Source organism: Symphalangus syndactylus, chromosome 6 (assembly GCF_028878055.3).
Source record: "Symphalangus syndactylus isolate Jambi chromosome 6, NHGRI_mSymSyn1-v2.1_pri, whole genome shotgun sequence".
Classification (NCBI taxonomy): Eukaryota; Metazoa; Chordata; class Mammalia; order Primates; family Hylobatidae; genus Symphalangus; species Symphalangus syndactylus.
The window spans coordinates 132171593-132188222 of record NC_072428.2 but is presented as its reverse complement, the minus strand read 5'-3'; the positions used below and the strand labels follow the sequence as shown (position 1 = coordinate 132188222).

The 16630-nt window shown below is 34.0% G+C and overlaps 1 protein-coding gene across 1 annotated transcript in view; it reads right to left on the bottom strand.

Annotated features, from left to right (window-relative positions):
* The window catches only part of MGAM2 (maltase-glucoamylase 2 (putative)), a 108639-nt gene that overhangs the window by 87300 nt on the left and 4709 nt on the right, over window positions 1-16630 (bottom strand). Inside the window, exons 3-7 of the mRNA XM_055281470.1 lie at window positions 7109-7232; window positions 6255-6364; window positions 5797-5951; window positions 3216-3387; window positions 722-821 (exon numbers count right to left, since the gene is read on the bottom strand). Of these exons, the coding sequence (XP_055137445.1) occupies window positions 722-821; window positions 3216-3387; window positions 5797-5951; window positions 6255-6364; window positions 7109-7232 (661 nt within the window). The remainder of the gene's footprint in view (window positions 1-721; window positions 822-3215; window positions 3388-5796; window positions 5952-6254; window positions 6365-7108; window positions 7233-16630) is intronic.

The window sequence follows — 16630 nt, the reverse complement described above, 5'->3', positions numbered from 1 at the left end:
ATAGCTGAGCCACCTAAAAGAGTCTCAGTCTCATTTTGAAATGGATGAAAATCACACTGTCTTTTCATCAGAGGATTGTTGTTGGAGTTTATCAAAGTATTGAATGTGTAAGACACCAATGAAGAATTGAGTTGTTTTTTTTTTTAAGAGAAAGAAGAACAAATTTTATTTTAACCTGGCCACACAAAATTACAAGCTCCTGGGTTTTGCGAGTAGCTTCACCCAAAAAAAGTTTTAAAAATTTTATTAGATGAGTTTGACTACAATTAAATATTTAAAAATAAATAAAAATGCTTATTAGAGTACCATTAATCCAGAAGCTGGAGAAGGAAGATTTGGAGAGCGGGGAAAGGGTGGGTGGGCTATGAGAAACAGCCTACAAAACACAGCCTTGTTGCCTACAGACAGAAAGCACAATTTACACGTTGAAATCTACAGATATTTTTGGAATGTGTCTATCAGTGGATCCTATTTTCTACAGACTATGAGGGGAAACATTATATCAAAGAAGACCCCTGAAGTGGTTTTCAATGAAAATAATGTCAAGTATGACCTGGATTTGTAGACAGGTTAACCTACTTTCAGGTTCCAGTTTCAACAAAAGTATTGTAGGTTCAAAATGCTTTCTGTTCAACAGTGATCTCACCGTAAAAGTAGTATTTATAAAAGCAGAATCCTAAAACATATTCCTACCTACAGAAGATAAAAAGATGCTTCCTACCCATGGCATTACTGTTCATCAGAAAAACTCCAAAAGAGGAGCCACTGGTGTCTTCAAGGCACAAGAAGAAGGTATGAGCTCCATACAGATTAATCATGCCCTGTCAGCAAAATAGAAGAAAAGTAATAGTGTTACGTGTTAAGAAAGTTTTCATTCACCCTAAAATAAATTCAAAAGCCATCTGTAACATATACTTGGTCAACACTTCATATAGTTTAACATTGTATCAAAAAGGCATTGAAATGATGTTATCAACTGGAAAATGAATAAAATACAGTATATCTATACAAAGGATTCCATTCAACGATAATAAAATAATCATACACACTGCAATATAAATAAACCTTGAAAGTGTTATGCTAAGGGAAAGAAACAGACACAAACAACCATATATTGTATGATTTCATTGATATGAAGTATCTAGAAAAGTCAAATCTATAGGGACAGAAAGTAGGTTAGTAATTGGTTAGGGCTGAAGGGAGCTCTGGAGTTTAAGTCTCAAAGGGCAGAAGGGATCCTATTGCGGTGATGTCGAAGTTATAGAACTGGATTATGACAATGCTTGCCTAACTCAGTATATGTGCTCAAAGCCATTGAATTGCACACTTAAAACAGATGAGTTTTTTGGCCTATAAATTATAACTCAATCAAGTTATTTTGTAAACATATTTGCTATGATGTATACCAAAATATTAGCAGAAAGTGATGGTATTATGAGTAATTTTGAATTTTTTACACCTAGTTGTATTTTCTAATGTTTCTGTAGTTAACATATAATACTTAAGTGGTTAAAAAAAGCTTAAAACTAATAAAAAGAGAAAGAAAAAATATTGAAATCTGTGACAAAGCTGTGATGAGCACTGACATAAGAAGAGATTGTGTGTGTGTGTGTGTGTGTGTGTGTGTGTGTGTAACTCTAAGTGCTGTAAGAATAAAAGAAGTTGAGATTAGAATACGGAGAATGTTTTACGAGTTCCCTGTGTGACAGTATCATCATCTTAGCCAAAGCATAAGGCAATAATACTGATAATGGTAAATACCAGGAGAGGGAAAAGAAAGAATCGACATAATTTGCAAAATTGAGAAGATCAATAAGCCTCAGCTAGATGTAAAATTATAGCCAGGAAAACTAATGGCATCACACTTCGATAGCATACAGACAAAATTTTTAAAATACATTTTAAAGAAAGAAAAAAGCAGGGGAGAAAGGAAAGAAAAAAGAAAGGAAGAAAAACAGGAAGGATGGAAGGCATTACATCTGATCTGTGACTATACAATTTAGGAATGTCAGCTATAGAAAGTCAAACGTAGTACGATTCATAGTATTCAATATTTGCCACGGTCCTTGACCAAACATTTATTACATGCTTTGGCCACTGCTTTTTTGTCTTTGCTCTGCTCAGCAAGTTCACTCCCTCCATTGCATCAGATGCTGGTAGCTGGGCTACAGGTTAATGTGCTACTTGCTTTGTTCATCTCCTGCCAAATATGAATTGCAAAATGTCAGCTCTCTCCCTTGCACCATACTTCAACTTGCAGCTCTTGAACGGATCCAGGAAATATAATCAGCACAATGGAGGCTTCAAGACATGCTCTACAAACCTATGTGACTCAAAGCATTGTCCATGGAACAACACCTCCTCAAACCCTTTGTTATCAGTCAGCCACAAGACAAGTACAAAAATCAAAAGTCAAAGTTTAGAAATTCTTTTATAGCAATTGAAAAGGGTAATATCTTATGTCTGTTCTACTGAAAATTTAGCCTTTTTTGGTATGTCTTTGGGTTTTTTTATTTCATTTTTTCAGTAATATATTATAATTGTATTTTACAAAATTATTGCCCATGCTGGATTTTTTTTTTAAAGAAACTAGTCCTTCACCCCAGATAAGCTGATAGGCATTAATCCAGAGCAGTCTTTCTCCCACTTTAATATGAATGTGAGTCACCTGGGGATCTTGTAAAAATGCAGATTTGGACCCAGTGGGTCTGGGCTATGGCCTGAGATTCTGCATTTTTAACAACCTCCCAGGTGATGCCAACGCTGAGGTCTCTGAAACATACTTTCACTAGCAAACACCTAGAACAATATGAAAGCTGTCAAAAGAGACATTTTTAGTCCACCGAGTTCTACTGAGCATGGCTCCTACTGAAGCCTTCCTTTCCTCAGTTATTAAACCAAGACATAGTAATTTGACAGAAGTATACTAGGTTCTAATATAATCATGAAATTGTATTTCCCATTAAAAGTGAAATTTGTTTTAAAAAATGCTGCATTTCGAATTGCTAGAAAATTTCTAATTTAATTTTTTTATTTTTAATATTGCTATATTCCTGAATTTATAGGCCTCAAGAACAAATATTCCTCAACACTACTCAACACTAACACATCTAAAATGAGCAAAGTAAGATAGATGTATTCCTGCAGGCTACTTTCAGGAAAGGAAGGAGGGTATCCCTTACTGTGGGTAATACTCAGGAGGAAAGTCACCTCACCTCGGTGGGGGTAGCATCCCGGGTGAAGATGGGCCAGGTCTTCCACGTCATATTGTGGCGGTACTGCTGGTGCACGTGCTCTCCCAGCCCATACACATTGGCACTGGGGAGTCGGAAAGACAGTTGCAGGTACTGCTGGGCAAACTGGAGGGGCCCGATGCTCGTGTCCAACCTGGGCCATGGGGTAAGTAGAGCAAGAATCACCAAAAAACACTCTTTCCTCTGCCAGGAAGCTATCTTCTCCTTTCCACATACACTTAGACCTCTGTTGTTTCAGGCGTTAGCAATTTTCATGCTACCTTTGAAGGCCTTTCTAGGGCACCTCTGGTTCTTTGATTCTAGAGGAAGACAGCATTAGTGCCAGGACGCCAGGAGCTCAGGTTGGACAATTGGGGAAAGAGAGCAGAGTTGACTTCATATTTAATGTGCATCTACTACATTCTAGGCACCACTCTGGGGGTTTTATAAACAACGTCTCATTGCCCCTAGCAAAAGTGGATATTTTGAGTCCCTTTTTTTGGACAAGGAAACTGATACTGTTGAGGATAGGTATTTTCCCTGATATATAACACAGCTGACTGTTGATCTGCTGGTACCAGGATGTGAATACTGGTTTTACTGACGCTAATACTTCCATTTACTCCAGTACAGTTTGTGAATTAAGCTCAAACTGTTGGTCACTGCTTGATAGTAAAATTCACAGTAAATAATAATTTAAAATGATAGACAATGAAGTTTGAGTTCCAGTATGAATAATAATTTAAAACAATAAAATCGCCTATTTTACAATATATGTAAACCACAAGTATATTTCTGTGTATAAATATATTATACAAATAGATAAACATATTAAATGTACTATATATTTAAATATATAAATATATATTATTAAATTTTATATAAATATTTTATATAAATAAAAATATATTATCTTATGTAAAATATATATTTATATATTTATATTTAATATATTAGTGTATATTAACATGTATTAAATATTTATATTTATTTTTAAAATAAATAAATAAATACATTTATTTAATATATTTATATTTTATATATAATATATTTATATATAATATATAATATATTTTATATTATATATAATATAAAATATATTTATATAATATATAATATATTTATATAATATATAATATATTTATATATAATATATAATATATAATATAAATATATGTATATTATATATAATATATAATATATAATATAATATACGTATATTAATATATATATACGTATATTATATATTATATATCATATTATATATCATATTATATATACGTATATATAATATACGTATATTAATATATATATACGTATATTATATATTATATATCATATTATATATTATATATCATATTATAATTATAATTATATTTAAATTATAATATGATTAAAATATAATATGATATAATATATCATATTATATATTATATATCATATTATAATTATATTTAAATTATAAAGTTATAAAATTTCATAATTTAAAATTAAATTAAATTACAAAAATTTAAATATAATTTAAAATATATTAAATATATAATTTAATTATATATTTCATATAATTTATATAATTTAATTAACTATAATTTATATATTTAATATACGTATATTATATATTATATATAATATATATATTTAAAAATAAATAAATAAAAATATAAACATAATTAAATAAAATATAATTAAATAAAAATATAAATTATATATAATAAATATATAAATTAATGAATATTAAATATATGTTAAATATTTTTAATATAAATGCATATATATGTAAATATATTTAATGTATAAATATGACATATTTGTATATTAAATACATATGTTATATATTATATTATATTTAATTTAATATATATTATATATTTCTATAATTAGATTACATATTATATAATTATATAATTATATATCATATATCATTGCATATTATTATTAATATTAATTATATTAATTGATATTAATTATATAAATTAATATTAATATCAATTAATATTAATTAATATTATTAATTATATTATAGTTAATATATTTTATATTTTGATTATAATTATATTCTGCATTTTTATAATTTAATTTTAAATTATATATTAAATATATAAATTATAGTTAATTAAATTATATAAATTATATGAAATATATAATTAAATTATATATTTAATATATTTTAAATTATATTTAAATTTTTGTAATTTAATTTAATTTTAAATTATGAAATTTTATAACTTTATAATTTAAATATAATTATAATATGATTATAATGTTATTAATTATATTAATATTAATAATATATTATTAATGTTATTATATTATATAAATTATATATTATACAAATTATGTAAGTTATATAAATTATATAATTGTATGACTTAGCAAACATTTTAGTATTCTTTGTTTTACGAGCATGATAGGCTGTTATTTTACAGCAAACTCTTGGACATTTTTCTAATATTCAAATATTTTCTCTAGCTGTACTTATTTCACTGCCCACCCACAGTAAATCAGAATGAGTAATATTAGAACTGTGTGTTCAAAGATGCACCAAGAGGGCTGAAAAGCTCACAAGACTCTTCTGTTGCTTGTCCTCATTATTTTGATGCTGAAAGGTTTATCAGTAACCTCCACGTAATAGCTCAAATTGGAGGCATCAGCAGTCCCATCAACCAGGTTAATATTTTCATGGGAAACTTCATAGCGTATGTTATTAAAGTCAGTGATCTATCAAAAGAAAAACAGAAGGGACATCTACAGATAAGACCACTTCCTTGTAGACAGAGCTATAAAAGACGTTCCATCTCAAATGACACCCCATGAGAATAGCTTCTAATTCTTCACACTGTGGCTCCTGATTTGTGAAATCACCCAATTACGTGTGCCCCATCAAATAAAAATTAGCCTGCCCATCCCATCCAGAGATTCCTGCAGAGACGGGGAGAGGTACCTTCTGCCTCCACACTTCAAGCCTAATGTGGGCACACTGCTTTCTTCAGAAATGTATTTAGCAGTCACTCCCAAACCAACCTTAAAATGAAACCGATTGGATGTCTGATATTCAGCTGTGAAAAGGGTGGTGGCGACATCATTTCCAAACAGAGATGGTGATGGCAACCTTTTCAACTGGGTAGTAAATCCTAGGGGTGGCAAGATATGGGGAGAGAGAAACGGAGACTAACTTTTAGTGTTTTGTTTTGTTTTTGTTTTTGTTTTGAGACGGAGTCTTGCCCTGTGGCCCAGGCTGGAGTGCAAGGCGTGATCTCGGCTCACTGCAACCTCCACCTCCCAGGTTCAAACGATTCTCCTGCCTCTGCCTCCTGAATAGCTGGGATTACAGGCAGCCGCCACCACGCCCAGCTAATTTTTTTTTTTTTTTTTTTTTTTTTTTTGAGACGGAGTCTTGCTCTGTCGCCCAGACTGGAGTGCAGTGGCGCAATCTCGGCTCACTGCAAGCTCCGCCTCCTGGGTTCACGCCATTCTCCTGCCTCAGCCTCTCTGAGTAGCTGGTACTACAGGCGCCCGCCAACACGCCTGGCTAATTTTTTGTATTTTTTAGTAGAGACAGGGTTTCACCGTGGTCTCGATCTCCTGACCTCGTGATCCACCCGCCTCGGCCTCCCAAAGTGCTGGGATTACAAGCACGAGGCACCGCGCCCAGCCCTAATTTTTGTATTTTTAGCAGAGATGGGGTTTCACTGCATTGGTCAGGCTGGTCTTGAACTCCTGACCTCGTGATCCACCCACGTCAGCCTCTCGAAGTGCTGGGATGACAGGCGTGAGCCACCACGCCTGCCTGACTTTTAGCTTTTATTTTATTTTGCAGTTAACGTATCTGGGCCATAAGGAGTTGTTCCCAGGCGCAACATCAGGGCAGTGCTCACCTGTGCTTGTATTTGTATGGCCATTGCTGGCTTCATAGCCCCAGTTCCAGGGGAAGAAGCACCTAGGGACATTGGCATCTGCCACAGGCGACCAGCAGCACTTATATTGCCATCTGCAGATATCCTGTAACAATGACACAGAGTTAGCAGTATATAAACTGAGGGAAGGAAAGTATTATCTATTTATTTATAACCCATTTTATTCCAAGGAGAATTTAAGATAAGTTATAATCACATTCATTAATTTATTTGTTCTTTATTTATTCATGCATCTATCCAACTGTCCAATATGTATTTATTATCTACCAGACATGGAACTGATAATACAGATAAATAAGACATAGCTTGTGCCTTCAGCAAACTTACTGTCTAGTGGCAAATCCATACAATTAGGAAAGCAATTACATACAGTATGATGATATGAGCGCTCCACCAAGTGTGTCCAGGAGCTGAGGGAACACACAGTCACTGTACCCAGTCTAGTAGGCATGGAGTGGGGTAGGGAGAGCTTCCAGGTAAGTGAAAGTTAAGTCCCGATATGAAGCAGCAGGGGAGGTTAGACAGAGGAACAGTATTCCTGGCAGAGAAAGCAGCAGTGCATGACAGACTCAGAAAAACCACACATTTCTTGTGTCAAAAACATTAAGTATGAGAATGAAGCTGGAAATCACATAGTATTTTTACCATGAGCGGGCTGGAAGCCAGTCCAAGAAGTTTGGACTCTCCCATGAGAAAGAGTCATGCAAGTGGCTAACAACACAGGAGAAAAATAAATGCATTTCCAAAAAGTAAGCAAAGTGAAGCTAAGAAAACTAGAGACGATTAAAATAAAACTCGCACAGAGGGTAACATAGAAATTCACAATGTCTCTACTATGTCCAAGGCAAAAACAAATCACACGTGGTTCTTTCTCAGAGTGATTTGATTATAAATATTCTTTTGGTGTTATTTAGCAAGATTTATTTTGTAAAGATCTTATAATTTTCAAGTTAATTTACATAAAATTATTTTGTTACGATAAATAAAACAAATGGCAACTGAGACCAATGTGTTAGAATAAACACAGGCATTCACCTTCCTAAATTTACTTGAAATGACAGAATTTACATGAAATGACAGAAATAATTTTAAGAAAAAAATTACAAATCTGTTTTTAAAACAGCAAAATAAAATGCAATATGGCAGGTCAGAAATTCAATTACAATTGAATTTCTTTTTTTTTTTGAGACAGAGTTTTGTTCTTGTTGCCCAGTCTGGAGTGCAATGGTTTGGTCTCGGCTCACTGTAATCTTTGCCTCCTGGGTTCGAGTGATTCTACTGCCTCAGCCTCCCAAGTAGCTAGGATTACAGGCTCCCACCACCATACCTGGATAATTTTGTATTTTTAGTAGAGACACTGTTTCACCATGTTGGCCAGGCTAATCTGGAACTCCTGACCTCAGGTGATCCACCCACCTCAGCCTCCCAAAGTGCTGGGATTACAGGCGTGAGTCACCGCGCCTGGCCTACAGTTGAATTTCAATTACAATTACAACTACAATTGAAACTCAATTACAATTCAAGGTGAGATTTAGGTGGGGACACAGAGTCAAACCATGTCATTCTGCACCTGGCCTTTCTCAAATCTCATGGCCTCACATTTCAAAACGTAATCATGCTCTTCCAATAGTCCCTTAATGTTTTAACTCATTCCAGCATTAATCCAAAAGTACAAGTCCAAAGTCTCATCTGAGACAAGGCAAGTCCCTTTAGCCTATGAGTCTGTAAAATCAAAAGCAAGTTAGTTACTTCCTAGATACAATGGGGTACAGGCATTGGGTAAATATACCCATTCCAAATGGGAGAAATTGGTCAAAATGAAGGCGCTACAGGCCCCATGCAAGTCTGAAATCCAATGAGGCTGTCAAATCCTAAAGCTCTGAAATAATCTCCTTTGACTCCATGTCTCACATCCAGGTCATGCTGATGTGAGAGGTGGGCTCCCACAGCCTTGAACAGCTCTGCCTCTGTGGCTCTGCAGGTACAGCCACTCTCTCGGCTGTTTTCATGGGCTGGCACTGAGTGTCTGCAGCTTTTCTGGGCATGCAGTGCAAGCCGTCACTGGATCTCCCATTCTGGGGGCTGGAGGACAGTGGCCCTCTTCTCACAACTTCACTAGGCTGCGCCCCAGTGGAGACTCTGTGTCAGGGCTCTGACCCCACATTTCCCTTCCACACTGCCCTAGCAGAGGATCTCCATAAGGACTCCACCTATGCAGAAAACTTGTACCTGGCCATCCAGGCATTTCCATAAATCCTCTGAAATCTAGGTGGAGGTTCCTATACCTCGATTCTTGACTTCTATGCACCCACAGGCTCAACACCGTGTAGAAGCAGCCAAGACTTCGGGCTTATACACTCTGAAGCCATGGCCAAAGCTGTACCTTGGCCCCTTTTAGACATGCCTGGAGCTGCTGGGACACAGGACACCAAGTCCCTAGGCTGCACAGAGCAGAGGAGGCCCTGGGCCCGGCCCATGAAATCATGTTTCTGTCCTAGGCCTCCTGGCCTGTGATGGGAGGGACTGCTCTGGAGACCTCTGATGCCCTGGAGCCACTTTTCCCATTGTCTTGGCAATTAACATTTGACTCCTTGTTACTTATGCAAATTTCTGCAGCTGGCTTGAATTTCTCCTCAGAAAATGGATTTTTCTTTTCTATTGCATCATCAGGCTGCAAATTTTCTGAACTTTTATACTCTGCTTCCCTTTTAAACATAAGTTCCAATTCCAAACCATATCTTTGTTAATACATAAGCTGAATGCCTTTAACAGCACCCAAGTTACCTCTTGAACACTTTGCTGCTTAGAAATTTCTTCTGCCAGATACCCTAAATCATCTCTCTCAAGTTCAAAGTTCCACAGATCTCTAGGGCAGGGGTAAAATGCCACCAGTCTCTTTGCTAAAACATATCAAGAGTCGCCTTTATTCCAGTTCCCAACAAGTTCCTCATCTCCATCTGAGAAATGCCATTCGACAAGTCTCAAGGAGGTTCCAAACTTTCCCACATCTTCCTGTCCTCTTCTGAGCCTTTCAAACTGTTCCAACCTCAGCCTGTTACCCAATTCCAAAGTCGCTTCCACATTTTCAGGAGTCTTTACAGCAGCACCCCACTACCTGGTACCAATTTACTGTATTAGTCAGTTCTCATGCTGCTAATAAAGACATACCCAAGACTGTGTAATTTATAAAGGAAAGACATTTAATGGACTCACAGTTCCACATGGTGGGGGAGGCCTCACAATCATGGTGGAAGATGAAGGAAGTGCAAAGGGATGTCTTACATGGCGGCAGGCAAGAGAGCTTGTGCAGGGGAACTCCCCTTTATAAAACCATCAGATCTCATGAGACTTATTCACTACCATAAGACCAGTATGGGGGAAACCGCACCGTGATTCAATTATCTCCACCTGGCCCACCCTTGACACATTGGGAGTATTAAAATTCAAGGTGAGATTTGGCTGGGGACACAGGGTCTAACCATATCACTTCCATTAAAAAAAAAACAATGAGGAATGTGTAATGTTAAGATTTAGAACAACAAGATTTAAAGCTCCTTAATATTTAAACTGAATTACAAAAGAAAACAATGAAAGAGAAGTATTATGAAAAAACTTTAAAAATCAAATTTAATTATCCCAGAAAATAATATAAAAAAATAAAAAATGGAAAATATGAAAGAAAGAGTAGGTGAAGTGACTAACAGACTCAGATAGCAGCACTCAACTAAGAAGACTCCAGAAAGAGAAAGGAGAAGACAAATGAGGGAAAGAAAAGCAAATAAAATATCATGGATCATGAGCAACTCAATGTACAACCCAAGACACTGGAAAAGTACAAAATACACCCACAAAAAGTGTGTAAAATAATAAAAACTAAAGCAGTAATTATAAAGAAGCAAGTAACTACATTCATCAACTCAAAACATTCATTGAGTGCCTGCTCTGTTTAAAGAATTCATCCAGATTCCAGTGGCACAGGGTTGTCAGCAAGGACAGGAAGACAGATACCACCATTAATCAAATCCAGCTTGTTTCCACCACTGATTTGCAGTGTCATTTTTATTATAAACTAAATTTAAGTTCATACATATAAGCATGTGAATATGATTTTGGGACTTCTTATATTCAAATGGCTTATATGTCAATTCCTGTTATAACTCCACACTGATATTACTATAGTGTGAGGATAAGTTTTTGGTCTGGCAAATCAATCAATCTAAGAGTGTTTTTGGAAAGATCAAGGAAATAGAAATACCTTATCAAGTCTTATTTTGACAAAAAAGGGAAACAAACAAGGCTTAAAACAAAAATGAAAAATGACAACAGATATAAAGAATGAGTAAGAATCATGAGAAAACTTATTCATAACAAATATTAGTCAATGAATGTGAAACTCTAAATTAAATAAATCTTTACACAGTAAAAGTTTAAATAATCGAAATTGTCTAAGAAGAGATAGAAAACCTGAAATGACCAGTAACCATGAAAAATTGTGAAAGATAGTTAAGAATCTTTCCCTAAAAAAAAAAAAAAAGCCCAAATGATTTGAGGAATAAAATATCCTCATACTGTACATACTGTATTTTCAGAATACAGTAAAAGGTGGAAAGTTTCCTGATTCATTTTATGAAACTAGAATAGTTCTAGTAACAAACTGAAAAAGGACAGTCCAAATAAGCAAGTAAACAAAAATATATAGGCCCATTTCACTTAAAAAACATAGATGTGCAAAATATCAATAAAATATTAGCAATTTGAATTCATTCATATATTAAAAGAATTAATACACAATATATGAATAGGTCTTATTAAGCAAAAGTGAGAATGGTTCCAAATTAAGAAATACTTTAACATAATTCACAACACTGACAAAAGAAAATCATATGGTAATCTCAACGGAAGCAACCTATTTTAAAAATATAATATGGTAAATTCAAATGCCTTAAATTTAAAAAGCAAGCTGGAAAAATATAATCAAATTTTTGTTAAAACAAAATAAATATATAGATGCAAAAGCTTATAAAGATCAAGAGAAGGATATACACTAAGCCATTGATTTGATTCTGGGTGACTCTGGAGGGGGTAATTTGGAGATAGACAGGAAACATTAATACTTTCTCATTTTATTCTGTACATAACTATAATGTCTGAATCTTTCCTGTTAAAGGACTGTGTTCAGTGTGGATTGTGACACCAAAAACAAGAATATGTCACAACACTCCTCATTTGAAAAAGGCATAGCGCTAACAAGTATTTCAGATGCTAACATCTGATGTCATTTTCCTGAAAAGCCACAGTGTAAATATAACTTGAGTCAGTGCTTCATACCTATTATAAACAAAGTAATTATAACCATACAATCTTTTTAAATGTACTTATTAACTCTCCGTAAATCTAATTGACATTCCCGTCTCATTGTCTTCAGATAACAAAAAAGGCTGGAAGGAATCACTGAAGAAAGACTTTGGGGGTCTGGGTGGCCTGTAGATTATTGATTTTCCTAAGGCAGACATTAAGTAGCTCTGCTCCCTCTGAAACTGGGGTCAGTGTAATTCAAAAGGTCAGTTTCATTGTCATAAATTGTTTCAAAGTCCACAGACCTCTATAAAAAGCAATAAACATTTAGGTAAGTGGTCTGCTGTAACATCCCTACTTCAGTTTTCAACCATTACCAATATCCCAGACCCCAAATTGTCTAGTATAACTTTCATTTGATGCAGGGATTTCTTCAACAGAGTCTCTGATAGATGCTGAAAATCTGTAAATGATATGTAACCAACTTCTTCCAAAACCAGGAAATTCCTCTTCTATAATTAGTATTTTATTGCAATGTTATTTATTACGTTTAGTTAAAATCAGTCTCCAGGAAGTTCCATTTTCTAAAACCTACTATAGCTGCATGTTGCCTTTCAGATAAACTGTCTCAAGCTATATTGACAATTTAGAAAGAAAAGAGAATCTTGTAACCTATGAGTTAAAAGACATGGAAGAAAATGGAATATACATTGGAAAAAACTTCCAACTGTTATTATTTGCAGGTAACATTATCATATCAGAAAAAAATAAGAGTCTACAAACTAGTACAATTAATAAGTAAATTTAAGATTTCTGGTTACAAGATCAGTATTCAAAAATCAACTTTTAATCTATATATCAACAACAGAGAAACAGAAAATTAAAATTTAAGAATAAGACTTGAATAGAATCAAATAGGAAAAAAGTAGCAAAACCATGTGCAAAAGCTCTATATCAAAAATTTCAAAACTAAAATCTCAGTACATAGAAAGATATATACCATGTTTAGGAATTGAAATATTCACCCTTGTCAAGATGGTAATTTTCCCAAATTTAACCTGTAAATTTTATGTAATCACAATAAAATTTCTAGTAAGTTTTGTGAGAAAACTGGCAGGCTCGTATGAGAGACATTAAAATTAAAATGTATTCAGAAACCTAAAGGGCAAAGAATAAGCTAGGCAATCTTGAAGAAAAGTAAGAATGATTTGGAGGACTTCTACAGCCACACATTAAGACCTATCATAAAGCAATAGTAATTACGGCTGTATAGTATTGGCAAAAGAACAAACTAATAACTTAACAAAATACATTCCAGAAGCAGATCCATACCTATAAAGACATAATTTACAGGAAAGGTGTCACTAAAATGGAGAGGGAAAAAGATGGGCAGTTCAATAAGTGGTGATGGACTGATTAAAAATTCAAGAAAAAAAGTTTCTGGGCCAGGTGTGGTGGCTTACACCTGTAATCCCAGCACTTTGGGAGGCTGAGGTGGGCAGATCACGAGGTCAGAAGTTCGAGACCAGCCTGACCAAAATGGTGAAACCCCCATCTCTACTAAAAATACAAAAAATTAGCCAGGCATGATAGCGGGTGCCTGTAATCCCAGCTACTCAGGAAGCTGAGGTGTGAGAATCACCTGAACCCGGGAGGTGGAGGTTGCAGTGAGCCAAGATTGTGCCTCTGCACTCCAGCCTGGGAGACAGAGCAAGACTCTGACTCAAAAAAAAGTTTCTGGACTCTTACCTGATACCATATACAAAAATCAGTACTATATTCATAAAAGATCTAAATTTGAAAGATAAAACAATAATGCTTTTAAGGGAAAGATAGTAATATATTTTTCTGACCTTGGAGTAGGCAAGAATTACTAAATAGAATATGAAATGAACCAACCATTGAAAAAGTGATAAAGTGAACTATTTTAAAATTATGAACTATTTGTCATCAACAGTCGCCATTAAGAGAGTTAAAAGACAAACCACAGAGTAAGATATGTATCTAACAAAGGATTTGTATCCAGAATACACAAAAAACTACTACAAAGCAATAAAAAAAGATGAACAGTTCAGTAGAAAAAAAGGCAAAAAAATTAAAAAGACATTTCATAAATATGATTACCAACTAGCCAATAAGCATTTCTAAAGATATTTAACCTTATTAGTCATGAGAAACATGAAAATTAAAACCATAGAATGGTTAAATTGAAAAAGGAGAAAACACCAAGCGTTGATTAGGATGTAGAGCAAATGAACTCCTATATACTCCTAAAAGAAATGCAAATTGATACAAATACTTTGAAAAATGATTTTGCAGTGTCAGCTAAAGTTAAACATGTACATATCCTATAGACTGAAAGTTCCATCCTTAGGTATAGAGCCAATAAAAATTCTTCTAACTGTTCACCCGAAGATACCCAAAAATTTGATGCAAATTTTTTTGAATCATGCTGTTCATAGCAGCATGGTTCCAAAAAAAAATCTCTAGATGAAAACTCACAAATGCCTATCAAGAGTAGGGTGGATACAGCCAAAAAAAAAAAGAATATAACTATACCTAACAATAGGCTAAATCTCATAAAAATAATTTTGGGGTCAGGCACGGTGGCTCACCCCTGTAATTCCAGCACTTTGGGAGGCCAAAGGGGGTGGATCACAAGGTCAAGAGACTATCCTGGCCAATATGTTGAAATCCTGTCTCTACTAAAAATACAAAAATTAGCTGGGCATGGTGGTGCATGCCTGTAGTCCCAGCTACTCAGAAGGCTGAGGCAGGAGAATTGCTTGAACCGGGGAGGCAGAGGTTGCTGTGAGCCAAGATCGCCCCAGTGCACTGCAGTCTGGTGACAGAGCGAGATTCCATCCAACAACAACAAAAAGACATACTTAATATAACTTGAAGTTTATAAGTTTGAAAATGTGGATGAAGTGGACAACATCCTACTATATGCCAAGGGAAGAATGATTAAACTATGGCATACTCATATAATGGAATATCATTCAATGGTACAAAGAATTATCTAATATTTGCAACAATAAAGATGAATCTCAAAAATGTGCTGAATGAAAGAGGCTTTACACTACACTGTATGATTCCATTCATATGAAGTTCTGCAACAAGCAAAACTAAAGTAAGGTGGAGATAAATCATATCAGTGATTACCTGTTAAGGGGTACAAGTCGGAATAACTATTGGGAAATGTCATAAGATAACTTTCTGTAGTGATGGTAGCATTCTGTATCTTTGGGTATAGAATGATTTGGCTTACATGTGTGTAGTCATTTGCCATAATTCAACAAATATGTGCCAAAGAATTGTGCAAAATGTATTAATAACAACTCTTTGTATTTGCGTTGTATATAAGTGTAATATCTGAAGATAAATAACTATAATCAAACTTTGGATTGTAGCTAATAATATACATGGTGAGAAATTTATGAAAAAGTGAACTGATTTCTAGAACTTACTTTCAAATGCATAGAAATCAGATAGATTAATAGATGAATGAAGTGTGGGATAAGTGATAAATATGAGAAAGCAAAGTAAAATATTAATGGTGAAATTTAAGTGGTAGGTAATGGGTATTATCGTAAACTTGTTTGAAAAGTTCAATACTAAATTTTTGGAAAAAATCCATTTTCCATTTCTTTTAAAAAAAAGTTAAAATAAGAATAGAAAGATGGTTCCTAACATATATCAATAAAACAATTCTCTTAATAGCTAACTTTGTGCTTGATACTTTGCCCACGAATTTCCATTAAACTCAAGCATAAAATAAGGGTTGCCAACCATCATCAGTTTAATTATATTATTCTGGAAGAAATAGACAATACGATTAGACATATGGATGTATAAGATAATATTAATACAAAGAAAAATTATCCTTATTTTCCTATAATATAATTCTATACTTAATATCCAGAGAAGGGACTACAAAACATTTTTTATAAACAATAAGAGATTTAACTTGATCAATTATATAATAAATAGAATATAAATATACTGTATAAACATAATATAAAGTAAAAATAATAAATATAAAAATAAAATAATAGTAAGAAAAGAAGCATTATAATGAAGCAAAACTTACAAAATATAATGGATTATATTTACAGTAGAAACCAAGGAAGTGAAATACCTAGGGAAAATATCATAATTCACATGCAATAAAACATACAAGAGAAA